Below are 17,560 nucleotides of genomic sequence, written 5' to 3' on the forward strand. Positions count from 1 at the left end.
AACTAATTTTTTTTTAGGTGAAATAAAACTTCTTCCAAGTTTAGCATTTAATCTAGTTCTTTTTTTTAAACTTGGTATTGGATATTCTAATTGGGATTTAATTGATTTTATCTAAATTACCTTTTAAATAATATAATTAAATTTTTTTTTACTTGAATTTAATTAATTAAATATTGAAAATATAAAAAGATGTATTTTAATAATTTAATGATAAAAGGGATAATTTGATTGGGCGAAAAAAAAAACTTGAAATATAAATTTAGTGTCGCGTAAAATGATTGATCTGATGACACATATAAAAATAATTCTGGAATATAAATTTGACGGGCATAAAACAATTAATTTGGCGGCACCGACCAAAGAAAAATTGGAATGTTGATTTGACAGCAGATAAAACGACCAATCTGGCGGCACTGATAAAGAAATTTGGGTTGTAGATTTGGCGGCAGACAAAATGAACAATCTTGCGACGCAGGCAAAGAGACTTTAGAATATAAATTTAGTGGCGTCGACATAAAATGAGATTAATCTGAGTTGATATATAGATTTAGCGATGTGGAGAAAGAAACTGTGGGATATTAAGGTTATAAAATTGAACAATCTTGAATATGGAAAATCTAGTTTTATTATGCTTGTGAATAGGTAAAAATTTGATATCCTATCAAAAAAAATTTATAATTGAATAATAAAGCGATTGATAGATTAAGAGAGATCGAGACTAATAAGTTCTGATATAAAAATTTGACGGCACAGACAAAGGGAACTATAAAACTGAACAATTCTAAGTACGAAGAAATTATTTATTATGCTTGTAGATCACTGAGAATCTGATTTTCTATTTTTAAAATAATGATTGAATGATAAACTGATTGATAGATTAATAGAGAAAGAGATTAATGTGTGTTCTAATTTATGATTTGACAGCACAGTCAAAGAGAATTTAAAACACTACAACTGTAAAATCGAATAACTTATTCGTAAAAAAAATTATTTTTCTTTTGTTTGTGAATTGGTAAAGGTGTGATTTTCTATTTTTAAAATGATAGTTGAATAGTGAAGTGGTGGATAGAATAACATAAAGTTAAATTAATCTAAGATCTGATATATTGATTTGACAATGTCGACAAAGAGAATTTGAAATATTAAGATTATAAAATCAAAAAATTTGAGTACAAAGTATTGCTTTAACTATGCTTATGAATCGGTGAGAATCTGATTTTTGTATAATATAAAAAATGATAGTTGAATGATACAGCAAATTAAAAGATTAATGGAGAATGAGATAAATCTGAATAATGATATGTAGATTTGTCAGCATCAATAAAGAGAATTTGAAATATTAGGGCTATAAGACTGAACATTTTTTTTATGGCGCCAACAAAGAGAATGATAAAATGATTAATCTGACGACACCGACAAAGAGAATTTAAAACATAGACTTGGCGACGCTAACAAAGAGAATTTGAAATATAGATTGACGGAAGGGATAAAAAGTGAAATGTAGATTTGACGGCGTCGACACAAATGAGATTAATTTGAGTTCAAATATATATATATTATTTGACGGCGTAGACCAAGAGAACTTGAAATATTAAGGCTATATGACAGAACAATTTTGGAGAAAGTTATTTTTATTATATGTGTGAATCAGTGAGAATGTCATTTACTATTTAAAAAATAATTAGATCACGATCATGTGCATTGCACGTGTATTCTAAGTTAAGTAACATATATACTTTAAAAGTTCAAAAACTTGAACTAAATTTTGTAGATGTCATAAGAAAAAAACTATATTTTCATTTTTTGAGAACCATATTACAATATACCTACAACAAAAAAGACGAGCACAACAGTACCACTCATGCATTAAAATGAAGTGACGGACTAACAGCGCACCTATTTTACGCCACTTTACATATACATGTATATTTGTATCTTAAAATTCCAAATCTATCCGAATTTTCTAGATGAATGAAGCAAAACTTTTCTTTTCACGTATACAAACTTTAACCTAAAATCGTAACTTATAATGCCGACAAAGAAAATTCGGAATGCTAGAGCTATTAGATTGAACAATATTGTTTTATACGTGAATTAAATTGATAAAAATAGTGACATTATAAAGAAATGTATTCTTAACAAATTGAATGATAAAATTGTTAATTTGGTAGTGCCGACAAAGAATGATAAAATGATTAATCTGGCGACACCAACAAAGAGAATTTGAAATATAGATTTGACGGTACCAATAAAAGGAATTTAAAATGTAGCTTTGACGGCACTGATAAAGAGACTTTTGAATGCAAATTTAACGGTGTTGACATAGAATGAGATTAATTTGAGTTTAGATATATATATATATATTTAGCGATGCCAATAAAGAGAATTTAAAATATTAGGGCTATAAGATTGAACAATTTTGAGAACAGAAAGTTATTTTTATTATATTTGTGAATCCGTGAGAATCTAATTTTCTATTTAAAAAAATAATTTACGATCACGTGCATTCCATGTGTATCCCAAGCTAAATAATATAAATACTTTAAAAGTTTAAGAATTTAAATTAAATTTTATAAATAACGTAAGAAAAAAAAACTACATTTTCATATTTAGAACTATTTTATAATGTACCTACGACATAAGAGACGAGCATAACGGTACAACTCATGCATTGAGATGAATTGACGGACTATCAGTGCACCTATTATTGGTGTCTTAAAAATTCAAAATATATTCAATACTTTTAAATTTAATGAAGCAAAATGTTTCTATTTCATGTAGGCACACTTTATATATATATAACACATTTAATTTTAATTTGTGAGCTTTATATTTGTTCCAAATTTTTGACGTTGTCGACAAAGAGAATTTGAAATGCTAAGATTGTATGACTGTACAATTTTTTATACGTAGATTAAATTGATAAATATAAAGAAATGTATTTTTAATAAATGAATGATAAAATTATTAATTTGGTGGCACGGATAAAGAAAATGGTAAAATGATTAATATGACAGAGCCACGAAGAGAATTTGAAATATAGACTTGGCACCGCCGATAAAAAGAATTTGAAATACTAGGGCTATAAGATTGCACATTTTTTTATACGTGAACTAAAATGATCAAATAATAAAAATATAATGAAATGTGTTTTTAATAATTGAACGATAAAAATACTAAATTATTGGCCGTGATAAAGAGAATTTAAAATATAGATTTCGCGGCGGCGGCGACAAAGAGAATATAAAATATAGATTTAGCGGCACTTTATATATATAAATACATATTTTATTCTAAAATCGTAATCTTAACACTTATTGCAAATTTTATATCGAATTTAGGTAAATCTACTATCAGTACATGTAACGTGTAAAAATTAAAAATTTTGTAATCGAAAGAATTTAAGTCTTATTCAAAATATAACATTACATTTAATTAGCTTCGAATACAAACCGTTGCCTAATTTTTTAGAGATTTTATTTTTGCTATGAAAAAACTTTTAACTTAACATTTTTCACTTTTAGTATTTAGTATAATATCATATAACTACTGTTTAATATTTTTATATTTAAAGAATGATACATTAAAATTACTCTTTTATTTATATTTTCATAAGAAATATATTCATAAATAAGTAAATAAAAATGTACTTAAATTTGTCAAAATTTTCTTATGATTTTTTTGATCAATATAGTCAAGAGATGCAGAAAAAAGTTATTGTCAAAATTTCCAATCGTATTAGTTTAGAAGAATTCCTAAAAGCAGTGTGCATTTGAGGTTTAAAATAATTTTATTATTTTGTGAAGTTCTATTTTATAGTACGAAAAATTAAACTTAAAGGTTTAATAGTTATTCCTTTCCTATTTTAGGTTAGTTGTTTTTTTTCATTCGTCTAAATAAGGAATGTTCTTTTTATGCTATAAGCATTGTTTATATCAATATATTTCTTATGGTATCATCATTATTAAGAAATATGGTGAGATAAATCCTTTTTTATATACAATTTTTATTTAAAAATTTCAATTAATTTTAAACAAATTATATTGTAATAAAGAATTAAGAGAAGCTCATGAATATCGAGTTCCCATATTAAAAAATTTCATCTAGATAGCATTCAAATCTATTAAAACAAAAACAAATAAGCTCTTAAACTACTTTATATCAAATTATATCATAAAATAAATTAATAAAGATATTAAAATAACTTAATAAGAATTAGATGAAGTGTGTTATAATTCATGTTTTAGTTTCATTAGTTATTTAACTTTTAGATGAGTTAAAAATTCACTCATTTGTTAACTTGACTTATTTCGATTCGTACTGTAATTCAAGTCAAAAATCGTCACTTAAATCTTATGTTTATAATGCTATCATATATTGGTCGATGACACTCCGAAGAAGCAAATCTTGGTTGAACTTGTATTGTCTCAATCGATACAATCAGTTCATGAGACCACTTTATATGGATTGAATGTACAATTATCTACGATGAGTGATTTTGACAGCCATACACTTTAAACAAATTCAAGATTTGAAATTTATAAGTTTTCAATAATCTCAAATTAAAAAGAAAAAAGAGAAACTTCTTTAAATATGTCCAACGGGACAGAAGGCCAAATAAACTTAAAGAGAATTCACTATTCTTGGATCAAGTGATTGTTTTATTAACAATTACTTTTGATTATATATTTAATAATAGTTTTTTTTAATATTACATACAAAATTTTCGAAAATTCACACCCGATACCTTAAATCTACACCTGTCATAAACCAAATTAGAGTAGGTGTATAGAATAGAACTTAAGACTTGTAGCTAGTTTGTGTTTGCAACAAATTTTAAACATATGGAAAATAAATAAATCATACAAATAAAATATGAAGAAACATAATTTTATTGATTAAAATAGCGGTACAATTCTGTTGATCCCTTGATGCTACTCTCTAAGATTTATCCTTGATGCTACTCTCTAAGATTTATCCATGATTGATATATTTTTCGAACTAAGATAATTTAGATTTGACCTCTCTATATGAATAATCCATCAATTTGTAGATTATTCGAGATCTTGATCTCTTTATGGAATTTCCGAGATGCCTTTTAAGGGAATTTAGTACCCTTTATATAGGCATAAACTAGGATTTAAGGTTGAGTAGCCTTCAAGAACCCTAATCTAAATTGAACACAATTTGTAGAGTCCCAACTCAAATTGAACGCATCTTTCTAGAGTTCCACAAAATTTCAATGTGTACAGTTTGATTTAATCATATGCTAACTCTTGATGGTCACTCAACTTTGCACTATTCTCTCAGAAAGTCACTCAACTTTCAATTTTCCCTCAAAAACTTTCTGAGGAAAGAGTGGATAGTTGAGTGACTTTCTGAGGAAAGAGTGGATAGTTGAGTGATGTTTGAGGGAAAATTGAAAGTTGAGTGACTTTCTGAGAGAAGAGTGTATAGTTGAGTGACTTTTGAGGGAAAATTGAAAGTTGAGTGACTTTCTGAGAGAATAGTGCATAGTTGAGTGACCANTAACCCAATAAAAGAGCTTGAAAAGTTAGCCTAATCAGCATAAATTGAGTTAATAATGCTATGGCAATTCTTTAAAGAATCATAAGTTAGCCTAATGAAGTAAAATAATTAATATTATCAAACCAAAAAAGAGTAGCATAAAGAAATTTAAAATATAGGAAATGTTGGTAGTTGTATTAACTGTCAATTAAGAGATGATAAATCAACATCCATATTATTATTATTATAATATAATATATAGTTCTAAATAGTTGTTAGCATTATTGAATAAGAATACTTTATGAAATTTAATCACAGCTCGTCATTATCACGAATTAATTAATTCAGCTGGTCAATGATTAGCGATCCATTAATCACTAACTTAATCTAAATTAGAATTGTAACTTAAGGCAAAGAAAATGCAACATTCTCCACGTAATCATTTGTTTCGAAAAAAAGAAGAAGAAGAGGATATCCTAGATTAATATAATCTTGGGATATAGGATTTTGGTATTAAATTTATATGGATTTTTGCTAATATCAATAACTAAAACACAAAAATACATCGAAGTTAATATCCTAATCTTGGTAATAAAAAATTACCTTAGAGGTTTTTTTTTTAAATAATAATAAAAGCTAGTTCAGTACCCTCTCTATCCTTATTTACTTTCACTTTTTTACATGACACTCTTATTAAGAAAATAATATTGACATAGTAAATTTGTCATATTATTCATATTAATTAATTAATAGACTTTCATAATCAATTTACTCATTAAAGAGGTTTTACCTTTTTCAAAAGCATTAGCTCTCTAAATAAATTGAGCGTATGATAGGTAAAACTATTTTTTTTCTTAATTTCTCAAAAATGACAATAAAAAGTCAAGACGCTTACAAAGAGACAAAAGGAATATCTTAGACGAATTGTCATGTAGAATATATATATATATATACATTTACTTGTTTAATTTTATACAAATTTAAATATGTAATTATACACTTACTATACATAAATATCAACTGAAATAATTTAAAAACATGTTTATGCATCACAACGGAAAAAGAAACATCAACTTAAAATTATAATTAAAAAAAGTAAGAAAATAAACTATGCACTTAAATTAGTAGAATGGATCTTTCTAACAAAAATATTCACACCTTATAAAATAAGTTAATAACTAAGAATTCAAAACAAATCATAAGTAAAAAATAAATATGAATTTGTTGTAAAATATAAGATGAATATCTATGTAACTCTTTAATGGGACTCACCCCTAATTCCAAGTTAAATATCAAAACTTGGTGCCCAAGTAGTATCATCACATACTGTAGCTCTCTCTCTCTTGCCCAAGTAAAAAATTTTCTAGTTAATTACTATTATTTATTTTATAACAGAAATCATATCCTAAATGAAGGATTTTATATATAAAAAGATATAATTATAATTTACTAATTTATTATCGAATTGTTTTTTAAACCTCTCATATCGTTTTGAAATCGAGAACTCGATAGAAAAAATTCTAAAGAAAAAAAAAGGTGCCAATGATAGTTGGACATAAACTTGGTACTAAAAGAAGAGTTTTTTTTTTTTTAAAAAAAAAGAACTTTTGGAGTCCATCATTGGGCCCAAAAAGAGAAAAGGTAAGTATGGGTTGGGCTTAGATAAGTCATAAGCTACAGACCGGACGACAGCATCTCTCTTTTTTAAAGACATCCGACAGAAAAGTAAGGGCAAAGAAATTTTAGTCCCTTTTTTTTTTTCACGATATTCGTATTATAGATCGATTATTTTGATTTATGTTACGTAGGAGTTCATTTGGAGGGAAAGACTCCATATTAAAAATATTTTCATATTCAATGCTCGAATCGAAAATCTCTGATTAAGGAAAGAGCGGTAGATTAATGCACACAATCTTTTTCTATTTTTGGCAAAATTGTTTTATCCAAATTATGTTGATTTAATATTTCATTAGACACAATATTTATTTATTTTAAGAGAAAGAGGTTATTTGATATAAAGCACGATAATTTAAATCAAAATTAGGTACTTGTCTCTATGTTAGCAAATAATCATACAATTTCTCAAAGGATAAAATTAGTCAAGTCTAGATTATTATATAGTGTATAGTGTTTAATCAAATGTGTACTTATTAAGAATATTCACCTTTTTGTTTCTTATATTACTACTTATATATAATCAGACTAAAGTAAGAAGCAAAAACAAAACTCAGTAAAATGCAGTAGCTAAAATGTGATTTAACACCGGTAAAACTAGTACTTGGAACAATGTTGCATCAATATTTTGCTTAGTTGTTACTGTGTAATATGTTTTCAATCATCTAAGAAATTCAACAATCTGTTGGCAAGCTTCCGCAGTTCACCTTCTGTTGTGTGGATCCAAAATTAGGCATGATAGAGTCCTCGAGGTTCAGCTTTCTTCAGCTCCTCAAGAACACACAGTTGTCTCCGGTGCTTTTTCCCATTGCGGTGTGATATGAAATTATCTTCATTCATGCATGGAACTTGACATAATTCACACCACAATAGTTGCCTTTTCTCATCTTTGATCTTCTTTCCGTGTTCCATCTCATATTGTTTAGCCTTGTGTTTCTGACCTTTAAGGTGCATCTTTAATAAATTTTCGTCCTGGCAGTAAATTTCACACAAGTCACATCTTATAACTTGCTTGTTTTTCCCGCTGACATTTGAATATCCCCGGCATTGCAGTTTTACCTTGTGCTTGTTACCTCTCAAGTGAAGCTCGTAACATAGATCTCCAGAGCAGTAAACTTCACAGTCTTTACAGTAGTGCATTACGTTTGGTGTATGCTGCTGTTGAATTGACACAAAGCCAGAGTTACTGGACTCTGCATTTCTCTTCCTACGTGAGTAAGTATACGTAGGGCTTAATGATGGACGTGGTGGCGATGTCATACTCTTGATGATGATACCTATCAGGATGTAAAAAACTGTTAAAGAGGAGCAACAGGAACATTCAGCAGTACTTATTACTTACTTCGTTCATCAGATTCCAAATGTTTTAACGTTTCCTGAGAAGCTTCGTTGTGTATATAAGTTGGTGCACCACAATCAATTACTCTAACATCGGATTTCTTGTTCTTGGAAATCAAAGCTTTACGTCTTTTTACCTAAAACTTGGATAAGTTTCCATTAGATTTTGAACATTTGACACTCAGAACACCAGATACACTATCAGTGAGCACTTACATTCGAGTTGTTCCTTGAGATGTTACCTAGACAGAATGACGAGAGTAAACTTAAAAGAACAGCAATAAATCTATACAATGTGTGCAAATAAATGTAACATTCTGCAGATATTAGTCTGATCATCGTAGAACTTAGTTCTACTAACGCGTGAAAAAACTAGAAAGGAAAATTGAAGATGAATTACCTATAGCATTAATTTCATCATCAGATTCATATTTACAGGTTGTTGTTGTTTGGCTGCAATCTGTTCTTCCATCAGTGGATATGTTTCTCTTCGAAATCAAAGCTTTCCATCGTTTCACCTAAAACTTACGATGATGTTCTATTAGAAGGACAAATCTATCACAGGAATTATCAGATATGCAGAGTAAATCCCAAATCTAATCTCTTTCTCATTCAAGCATATTATAGTTAAGTATTGATGAGAAGCAGTTATAGATAAATTGCACAAGGTCGGGAATCTTAGTAGCTCAGTTGAAACTTTCAACTTATTGCTGAGAATTCGATTCCTCAATCTTGTAATCCCCTCCTTATCTCCCTTTTCGCTTCCCCTCAATTACGACAATAATAAACCTAGTGAAATCAAATCACACAAATGGAGTCTGTCTAGTGAAATCAAACCACACAAGTAGAGTCTGAGAAAGGTTAGAACTTTGTACACAAATTTTACTCCTACCTCATTAAGGTAGAGAAGTAATTTCTGGAAAAAAAAACTCCGCTCAATAGTAAAGACAATAGTATAACAAAAAAAGAAAAATAATAACAACAAAATAGTGCTATAATCAAAACACAATAACATACAAACATATATCACAAATATTTAAAGCAAGAAACTAGTAGAAGAATAGGCTAATGCTATGACTGACACCAACAAACCTAAATACCGTCAAAAAGTAAGACAACACTCCACTACCTACTAACTTTCTATCCTAATCCTAATCTGCAAACTACACAGACTCCTATTTAAACTCATATCTTCGATAAGCTGAAATTGCATCATATCCTGTCTAATCACCGATATAATATCGATACATGTAATGAAACAAAGTAACAAAACCTACCTCCAAGGGAAGAACATCAATAGCATCATGATCTGGAAATAAATTAGCAATCTTCTGTTTAAATTGTAACTCCCGCTTAATTGCATTCTCCATTACCCTGTCTTCATTAATCATGTTTAATTAATCATTAACATTCAGATTTTAGTTTCTACAGCCATAGAATTAGAATGGAAACTTTACTAGAATACTAGGAGTTAAAAAAAATGGAGATTATTATTATGAAGGGTATTATTGTCAAGTAAATGATCAGGCGTTAATTATGCACTTGGTACAAATCAGTACGAGCATTTGGGCCCGTGCCACGTCCTCACCTCACACCTTTTTTTCCAAGAAATTGTGATTATAATTTATAGAATAGTATAGTGAATTCTAGTTAAATCTCTGTTTTTGTGAAAAATGAAGGAAATTTCATTTTCGATTAATCTTATAAGCTAGGTCTTTGATTTTAAAATAGTTTTAAATATCTCACTATAGGCGGTATGAGCTATGTACTGGGTTAGCGGGCCCAAGTCCCCTAGTCCTCATAATTTGTCTATGGTAATGATAATGATATCAAGTTTCAAAAATCGAATATCAAAATTATGATATCGAAACTTTTAAATACCGTATCGTATCATACCATGCTCACTCATGTACGAGATGTACTAGGCTCACTACCAGGGCGGTCTATCGGGGCAAGGTCCCCTAGTCCTCATAATCTGTCTGATCTGGTTTGGTCTGGCCTGTTAAAGGCCCACTTAACATTGGGGGTTTTGGTGGGCATTTTTAGTGGTTCGTGTTAGCATAAATCGGTACAATTTAGTTGATTTCACATTTTCCTTGACATTACCATCAAACGTGTCCGCTAATAATAGCCTACTTTGAAACTAGGTCTGCGTGACTTTAAAACCTATTGATAATCGGTAAGACTTACTTATTTATATACCCAATATCTCCGGTATTTTGCGATTTGTTGTCACAATTGATAATATGAGTTGGTGGTCGATGTTATGAGTCTATAAATATGTATACCCTACTTCACTTTAAAGAATTATTAATGCCTTCCATCATTTTTCTGATTAAAAAAACATGGTGTTTTATAATTAGTAAAAAAATTCAATGCAATATAATAGTACGTCCAATTTGTGCTAACTTAATTAAGCTTCTACATCCACTTTAAATGTTCATATTTACTCCAGTTTGGGCAAAACCCACCATGTTATTTGTAAGTCATTAAATTTTATTTAATTTAGCTACTGTTATAAGTAGATAATCTTGAATTATGGGGACAATAATCATGTATTTTTTTCAAGTGCTCATTTTCATCTCTTTTAGTCATCCACTATATAAAAGAATTTGGCAATTACAAGACCTGATTATGACATAATTAATTAACAACAAATTCCGTGTACTAGATAATTAATTATGAATTTATGATGATGATCACCATAATCATGCACTAATCCACAACATAACTTTGTTTTACACTTGCCTTATAGGTGGGTTGGTGGGTCTCCTTCACTTGCTTTTACTTGGATTAACATTTCATTTCCTCTATAATTAAGTGCAATTTAAACTATAAAACGAGGTCGAAGTTACCATATCATGCTTGATATGTAGAGTTACTTTATTGTCGTACAAAAGAAATCTTTACGATGCTCAGAACATAAACTCTAAAGCAAAAAATATTGAAAAGTTAATTCACATTTAAACTCTTATGATCCTAACAAAACAAGAGTGCCAAAACAAAGAATCTAAAAAGAACTGTTTACAAGAAGAATGTAATATGTGTGTATGTTACAAATGTGTAAAAAAAAACAAAAAAAACTATTGACACTTTGCTGTGTAAATTTGAAAGAAAAATTGATCAAAATGAAGGAGAAGTGCTACGACTGGATCCTGATCTTTGGCTGCGCGAAATCGCGATTAACATATCCAATACTTCCTTCATGTTAGGCCTAGCATGAGGAATATCAGCAATGCACCTTATTCCTATTCTAAGCAATTCACATAATTCCTCTGCTCCTTCTGCTAGGCCTGATACCAAAAGAGAAACTGGTATTATGGCTCTGGTGAATCCTTGCCTTCCGTCTCCCATCACACGTCTCGCCCATTCAACTAGACATTCCTCGCCTCCATCTACAGCGCGTCTCCCTGTGGCTAGCTCCATTGCTAGCACACCATAACTGTAGACATCGCCTTTTGTTGTGGCTTGCCATGTCTGTCCATATTCTGGTGCAACGTACCCGACTGTACCAGCAACCATTGTGCTAACATGACTATCTCCAGCATCCATGACCCTAGCTAGGCCAAAATCTGTGACTCTTGCCCTTCCGTCTTTGTCTAGCAGCACGTTGCTAGCCTTGACGTCTCTGTGGACTATACAAGGGTAGCACTCGTGGTGTAAGAAGACCAAAGCACGTGCAACATCAATTGCCACGTTGATTCGTTTCTTCCATGTGAATCTGGATCTATCTGTGATGATCTCATCTAAGCTTCCACCTCCCATGTATTCATAGACTAACAATTTCTCTGATCCATTAAGGCACCAACCGTAAAGTGTTACAAGATTCGGATGCCAACCAAAGTCATTTCCACTTAGTACTTCCATTTCAGCTCTAAACTCTCTTTCCCCTTCAATTCCCTCTCTTTGTAGCTTTTTCACTGCCACTTGCCTTCCATCAGGCAAGACTCCGCGATACACTGTCCCAAATCCTCCCTTCCCTATAATTCTGTCATTCGAGAATCTGCCTGTGGCCTTCAATATGTCAGAATGTGTGAAGCTTGTTCTGTCCAAACGGATAACCTTAACATCATTAGACAACCACGGGGAGGATGCACCTGAACTCGATGCAAGATCATGTCGGCCCTTTGAGTCCTCCAGTAGGTATCCTGGTGTATCTATCGGAGATTTTAGAACGAGGCAGACAACAAGTGACATAAGTCCACAAACTAGGAAAGCTAGTAGCAAAGCCATGAATACCAAAACTGTACCAACCTTTGTTGGCCTTTTGAAACTTCCACCCTTGTTTATAGCATTATTCGTAGTGTTATCAATGAAAGGTGGAAGGTGCAGCAATGGTAAGCCAAGATATGATGACTTCTCAAATGTGGCTAACTGCCCATTTTCTGGTATAGTACCATAGATGTACGCGTTGTAAGAGATATTGAACTTGCTTAGATCAGTCAAGTTACTAAAACTAGCTGGGAACAGACCAGAGAAATTGTTGCTGGACAGATCAAGATTCAATAAGCACTTAATGTTGCCAATCTGGCTTGGAATCTCACCAGATATTCTGTTTTGCGAAACATTAAGGACTACTAGCTGCATTTTTCCAATCTCTGAAGGGAACGTGCCACCGAATTCATTTACACCCAAATGAAGCATACTGAAATTCTGCATGCTGCCAATTTCAGGGGGGATCCCACCAGAAAATTTGTTCATACTAAGTTGAAGATAGCCTGATATCTGATTTGAACGAACATTACTACCCGGTTCACACACTGGAAATAAACCATACCCTTTGAGCAACTTATCCCATAGGCTTCTACAATTCTTCCTGGTAAGGAGAGGATATACAAAGCTAAATGGAGGATAATCAGCTGGTATCCATCTCTTCATAGCAAAGCATTCCCCCGAGCCAGCAGTCACCTTATCCTTAGCCCTATTCGACAAGAAAGTAGGCATAGGATTCGAGCCAATTCTTGCTAACTGAGGTGGAATTGAACCAGAAAGTTGATTGTTAGCAAGATTCAACCACAATAAGCTACTGCAATTTCCCAACTCGGGTGGGATTCCACCGGTGAGTGAATTGTTAGCAAGCATCAACCACAAAAGTGAGCTTAGCTTACCTAAACTTGGTGGTATTGAGCCAGTTAACTTATTAGATGAAAGATCAAGGGCCTGAAGTGTCGGAATGTCTCCGTATACTGATGGTATACTTCCATTAAAGTGGTTGTATGCAAGAATCAGAAACTTCAACCCTTTCATCTTAGAAAGTTCAACTGGCAATGGACCGGAGAATTGGTTATCGCTCAAGTCCAATCGAGAAAGGTTCACTAAATTGGGAATTCCAGAGGTAACTATACCTCCAGTATAAGAATTACCATGCAACAGAAGAAACTTTACCTGTGTAAATTGCCTGAAAATTTCTTGTATTTCTCCTCTGAAGTTGTTCCTACTAAGATCAAGAAACACTAAGTTACTTAAACTTAATAGACTCTCTGGAATATCCCTTGAAAAATTGTTGCTTCCCAAGTAAAGTGCTTCAAGACTCGTAACTGATCCAATTTCCTCAGGAATTGGCCCTGAAAAGTTATTTCCAGACAAATTCAAGTCCTCCAACGTCTTACAATTCGATATCTCTTTAGGCACTCCTCCAACAAATCCATTTTCTGATAAATCCAACACCTGCAAGGTGCAGTTTGGAGTGAAAAACGACGAAGCCAGAGAGCCATTACACTTGTTTTTAGACACCGAAAACTCCTTAAGCTTATCAAAACCAAATGACAATCCTCCAGTCAAGTTATTGTAGCTCAGATCAAGATACCTAAGATTCCAGCACTGATCAAAAGTAGTTCCAATCTCACCAGTAAAATTGTTATTCGAAATGTTAGCAACCACCAAACTATCACAAATTCCAGGGAAAGTTAAACTGATCTCACCATGAATCCTGTTCATGGTCAAATCAAGAACTTGCAAATTGTTCAAACCAGTCAAATTAAGCTCACCATCAATAATATTGTGAGACAAATTCAAGAACCTCAGGTTTTTACATTGGCCTAAGTCTGCAGGAATAGACCCTCCAATTGTATTCATAGACAGGTCAATATATGTCAACTCTGTCATAGCTGAGAAGTTGTTAAACATATTCCCAGCTAAACTATCACCAGAGAGATCGATTCGAGTAACACGATCAACATCACAAGAAACTCCACTCCAACTACATGGAGAGGAATCAGAAGCATTCCATTTTGTATGTCTGTATCCTTTATTAACCGGATTTTGCAGTTCAAGAAAATCCTTGTAACTCAGTAACACTTGCTTGTCATTCTCCAGGGTATCTCCACAAACTATAAATAAAAATCGAAAACTTTAGTATTACAAATTATCTAAAAAGAAAACACACATAAAACAACGTACACAGTTAAAAATTCGAGAAAAAAACTCAGAATTACCAGTAGTAATTAGAAGCCACAAATGGAATAATGCAACAGGAAGAAGAATATCAGATTCCTCTTCTGACATAACTCAATCTTGAATCTTGATTTCTTCCAGTACTATTTGTTATATTTTATTTTATTTTGCTGTTGTGCGACAGATGAATTGTTGTTGTTATAGAAATTTGTGCAAAACAAGAAAGAAAAGGGTATTTTACTAATAAGTTTAAGAAAAGGGGTTTTGGTAGTTCAGAAACAATATCTCTGTGCAAAGAATAAACATGGGAAAATGGAGTTGAATTTCACAAGGGGAGGGCCTGCAAAAATGGACCAAACCAAACTTTTTAATACAAAAATGCACGTACGCAAGAATAATTTAATACTATAGGTTATATGAAGTAGTACTAGTTTTTGTTTTCTTTATTATTAAAAATTTGAAAAGGGTTTGTTTTGTTGTGTGTGTTTTGTAGTTAAAAAAGTTTTTTTTTTTTTTTTTGGATGGATTTTGAAATTCGAAGGACCAGAGCTTTTTTCGGAAATAAAAAGCCGCCCAAATTGACCATTTGAAAGGAGAAAAAAAAAAGGGGTGATAGAGTTCATATTTTTTTGTAATGGTATTTTTGTTAATGAAAGATTTATTAAATTAATGTTATTCATGATTTGTTATAGTAAGTAAAATAGACTCATTTTCCAAATTAATCAGGTTCATTCCTTAAATTAATAGATTTCTGAAAATAAAAATAAAAAGTTAAAAACTCCTTTCGAATTAAAAGATAATTTATGTTGAGATTTCTCTTATAGGTAATTAGTGTAACACGTGTTTAGAAGTGATTGTTCTTAACCTTACGATGCAATAAACTATACTCCTTCTGTCTCATTTTATGTGACACATTTTATCTTTCGAGATTCAAATAAGTCTATTTTTGATCGTAATTTTTTTTATAGATTCTTTTGATATTTTAATTTATTGCTGTGACTTAAAGTATTTTTTACGTAATTTATAAATATATAAATTTTATTTCAAAAAATTTAAAAATTCCATACACAAATACGATCAAATTTAAACTATTTGACACTCAAAAACGAAAAATATTATATAAATGAGACAAGAAAAATAATAATTTGTAAATCTATTAAGATCAAAATCACTTTCAATACACTAACTTACTATGATATAATATTTACGATTATTTGTTTAATACATTTATTAAGTATTTCTAGAACTTAAATGACCCCTCACCCTAAACCCAAACACTAATTTCTTCATAATTTCAGTTGAGTCAAACTTCCGCAAGAGGCGGCTGGCGCGTTGACCTTCAGAATGAAGAAAGATTTGTTTTGGTCTTAATCGCGTGTTCCTGACATTCTCTGCAACAATTTTATTTGCTTTGATATCGTTAAAAATAGTGTACTTTTAATATTTGCATATTATTTTTTTAAAATAATTTTTGTGATATTTTGAGTATTTAAGTTTCATTGGCTTGATTAATTTAAATTTAGAGATAAGAGTCTGAAAATACTTTAACTTTTATCGGAATTGTTGTTATTGTTATTCTTACAATAACATGTATTTATAAGGTTAATAAACAGAAACAGAAATAAGATGAAGCAAAAAAATATCAAATACAAGAATTAATTCGAGTCCACAGAAATTACTGTGTGTCCTTAAGAAATTTAATCCCCTCACTGTACCCAAGGTTATGGATTAATTTCTCCCAAGATAAAACGGATTAACCTGTTAAAGAAATAGCGGTACCTGAAACTTCTTTAACTTCAACGAACTTAAGAACAGCAACAAGCCACACAGACTCAGTCGATCGACACTTTGATTTTATTTGAGAGAAAAATAAATGCAGAGAAGGAAAAAATTTTTAGTTTTTGAAAAATCAAAAATTGACTTCCTTTTATAGCCATTTTCAGCAAGGAACGTGTTTGTTCAGTGAAATCTGTTCAGACCCATTTTATCCAGAAAGTTGTGTCTTTTGGAAAAAATAACAGCTTTTCGGAAAATTGTGTCAACAACTTTGATTAAATAAATTTATCAATCAATCACATCAAATCCGAAGCCGAAGCCGAGAGCGAGCGACGACGACGGCGCGAGGGGGCATCTTCTTCTTAGCTCTTTAAGAAGTAATGGAAAAGTTGTGTCTTTTGGAAAAAATAACAACTTTTCGAAAAAATGTGTCTGTTAGGAAAATAACTATTTTTTGGAAAGTAACGACTTTTCGGAAAAGTAACGACTTTTCAGAATGTTACCGTTACGCGCAAATTTATAAGAGATAATATTAACAGGATTTATTTGATTTAACAAAAACTAATTAAATAAATTTTGTCCAAAAAATGCCAAAGCCAAGCGACGACGACGGCGCGAGGGGGCATCTTCTTCTTAGCTCCTTAAGAAGTAATGGAAGTGTTTCCTTCTATAAGGACAACAATTTCCCTTTCTTTTGCCGATATGGGAGAAATGACTTTTCATTTGCACTTTGCAAATGACTTTTTATTTTCCCTCCAAAGTAGTTCCCTCACTTTTCATATTCTCTCTTTTCTTTTCTCATTCACACTTGCTAAAACCCAACAGTTATGATATCAATTTTTTTAAAAATAGTGTATTTTAATATTTGTAT

General features: G+C 31.1%; 2 protein-coding genes across 2 annotated transcripts; both read right to left on the reverse strand.

Annotated features, from left to right (window-relative positions):
* Positions 1-7,744: 7,744 nt before the first annotated feature.
* Positions 7,745-10,164, reverse strand: LOC107014037 (zinc finger protein 385D-like). Its single transcript, XM_015213903.2, has 5 exons — positions 9,798-10,164; positions 8,921-9,038; positions 8,737-8,762; positions 8,525-8,657; positions 7,745-8,459 (listed from the first exon to the last, which is right to left on the reverse strand). The coding sequence occupies exons 1-5, from the start codon at positions 9,909-9,911 to the stop codon at positions 7,912-7,914; spliced, it is 939 nt and encodes a 312-aa protein (XP_015069389.1). The 5' UTR covers positions 9,912-10,164; the 3' UTR covers positions 7,745-7,911.
* Positions 10,165-11,514: 1,350 nt separating this feature from the next.
* Positions 11,515-15,346, reverse strand: LOC107012911 (probable LRR receptor-like serine/threonine-protein kinase At1g74360). The gene is made up of 2 exons (XM_015212887.2): positions 14,955-15,346; positions 11,515-14,849 (listed from the first exon to the last, which is right to left on the reverse strand). Exons 1-2 carry the CDS (start codon positions 15,022-15,024, stop codon positions 11,644-11,646), a joined length of 3,276 nt encoding a protein of 1,091 aa, XP_015068373.1. The 5' UTR covers positions 15,025-15,346; the 3' UTR covers positions 11,515-11,643.
* Positions 15,347-17,560: the final 2,214 nt, after the last annotated feature.

The sequence above is a fragment of the Solanum pennellii genome, chromosome 3 (genome assembly GCF_001406875.1).
Source record: "Solanum pennellii chromosome 3, SPENNV200".
Taxonomy (NCBI): Eukaryota; Viridiplantae; Streptophyta; class Magnoliopsida; order Solanales; family Solanaceae; genus Solanum; species Solanum pennellii.

What these genes read in the sequence shown, in the direction of transcription:
- LOC107014037 (XM_015213903.2), bottom strand. Translation starts at nt 9,911, where the DNA reads ATGATTAATGAAGACAGGGTAATGGAGAATGCAATTAAGCGGGAGTTA. An exon ending in TGATGAAATTAATGCTATAG is followed by an intron (nt 8,763 to 8,920) that starts GTAATTCATCTT and finishes CATTCTGTCTAG; the next exon opens with GTAACATCTCAAGGAACAAC. An exon ending in TTTGGAATCTGATGAACGAA is followed by an intron (nt 8,460 to 8,524) that starts GTAAGTAATAAG and finishes ACATCCTGATAG; the next exon opens with GTATCATCATCAAGAGTATG.
- LOC107012911 (XM_015212887.2), bottom strand. Translation starts at nt 15,024, where the DNA reads ATGTCAGAAGAGGAATCTGATATTCTTCTTCCTGTTGCATTATTCCAT. An exon ending in GTGGCTTCTAATTACTACTG is followed by an intron (nt 14,850 to 14,954) that starts GTAATTCTGAGT and finishes TTTTATTTATAG; the next exon opens with TTTGTGGAGATACCCTGGAG.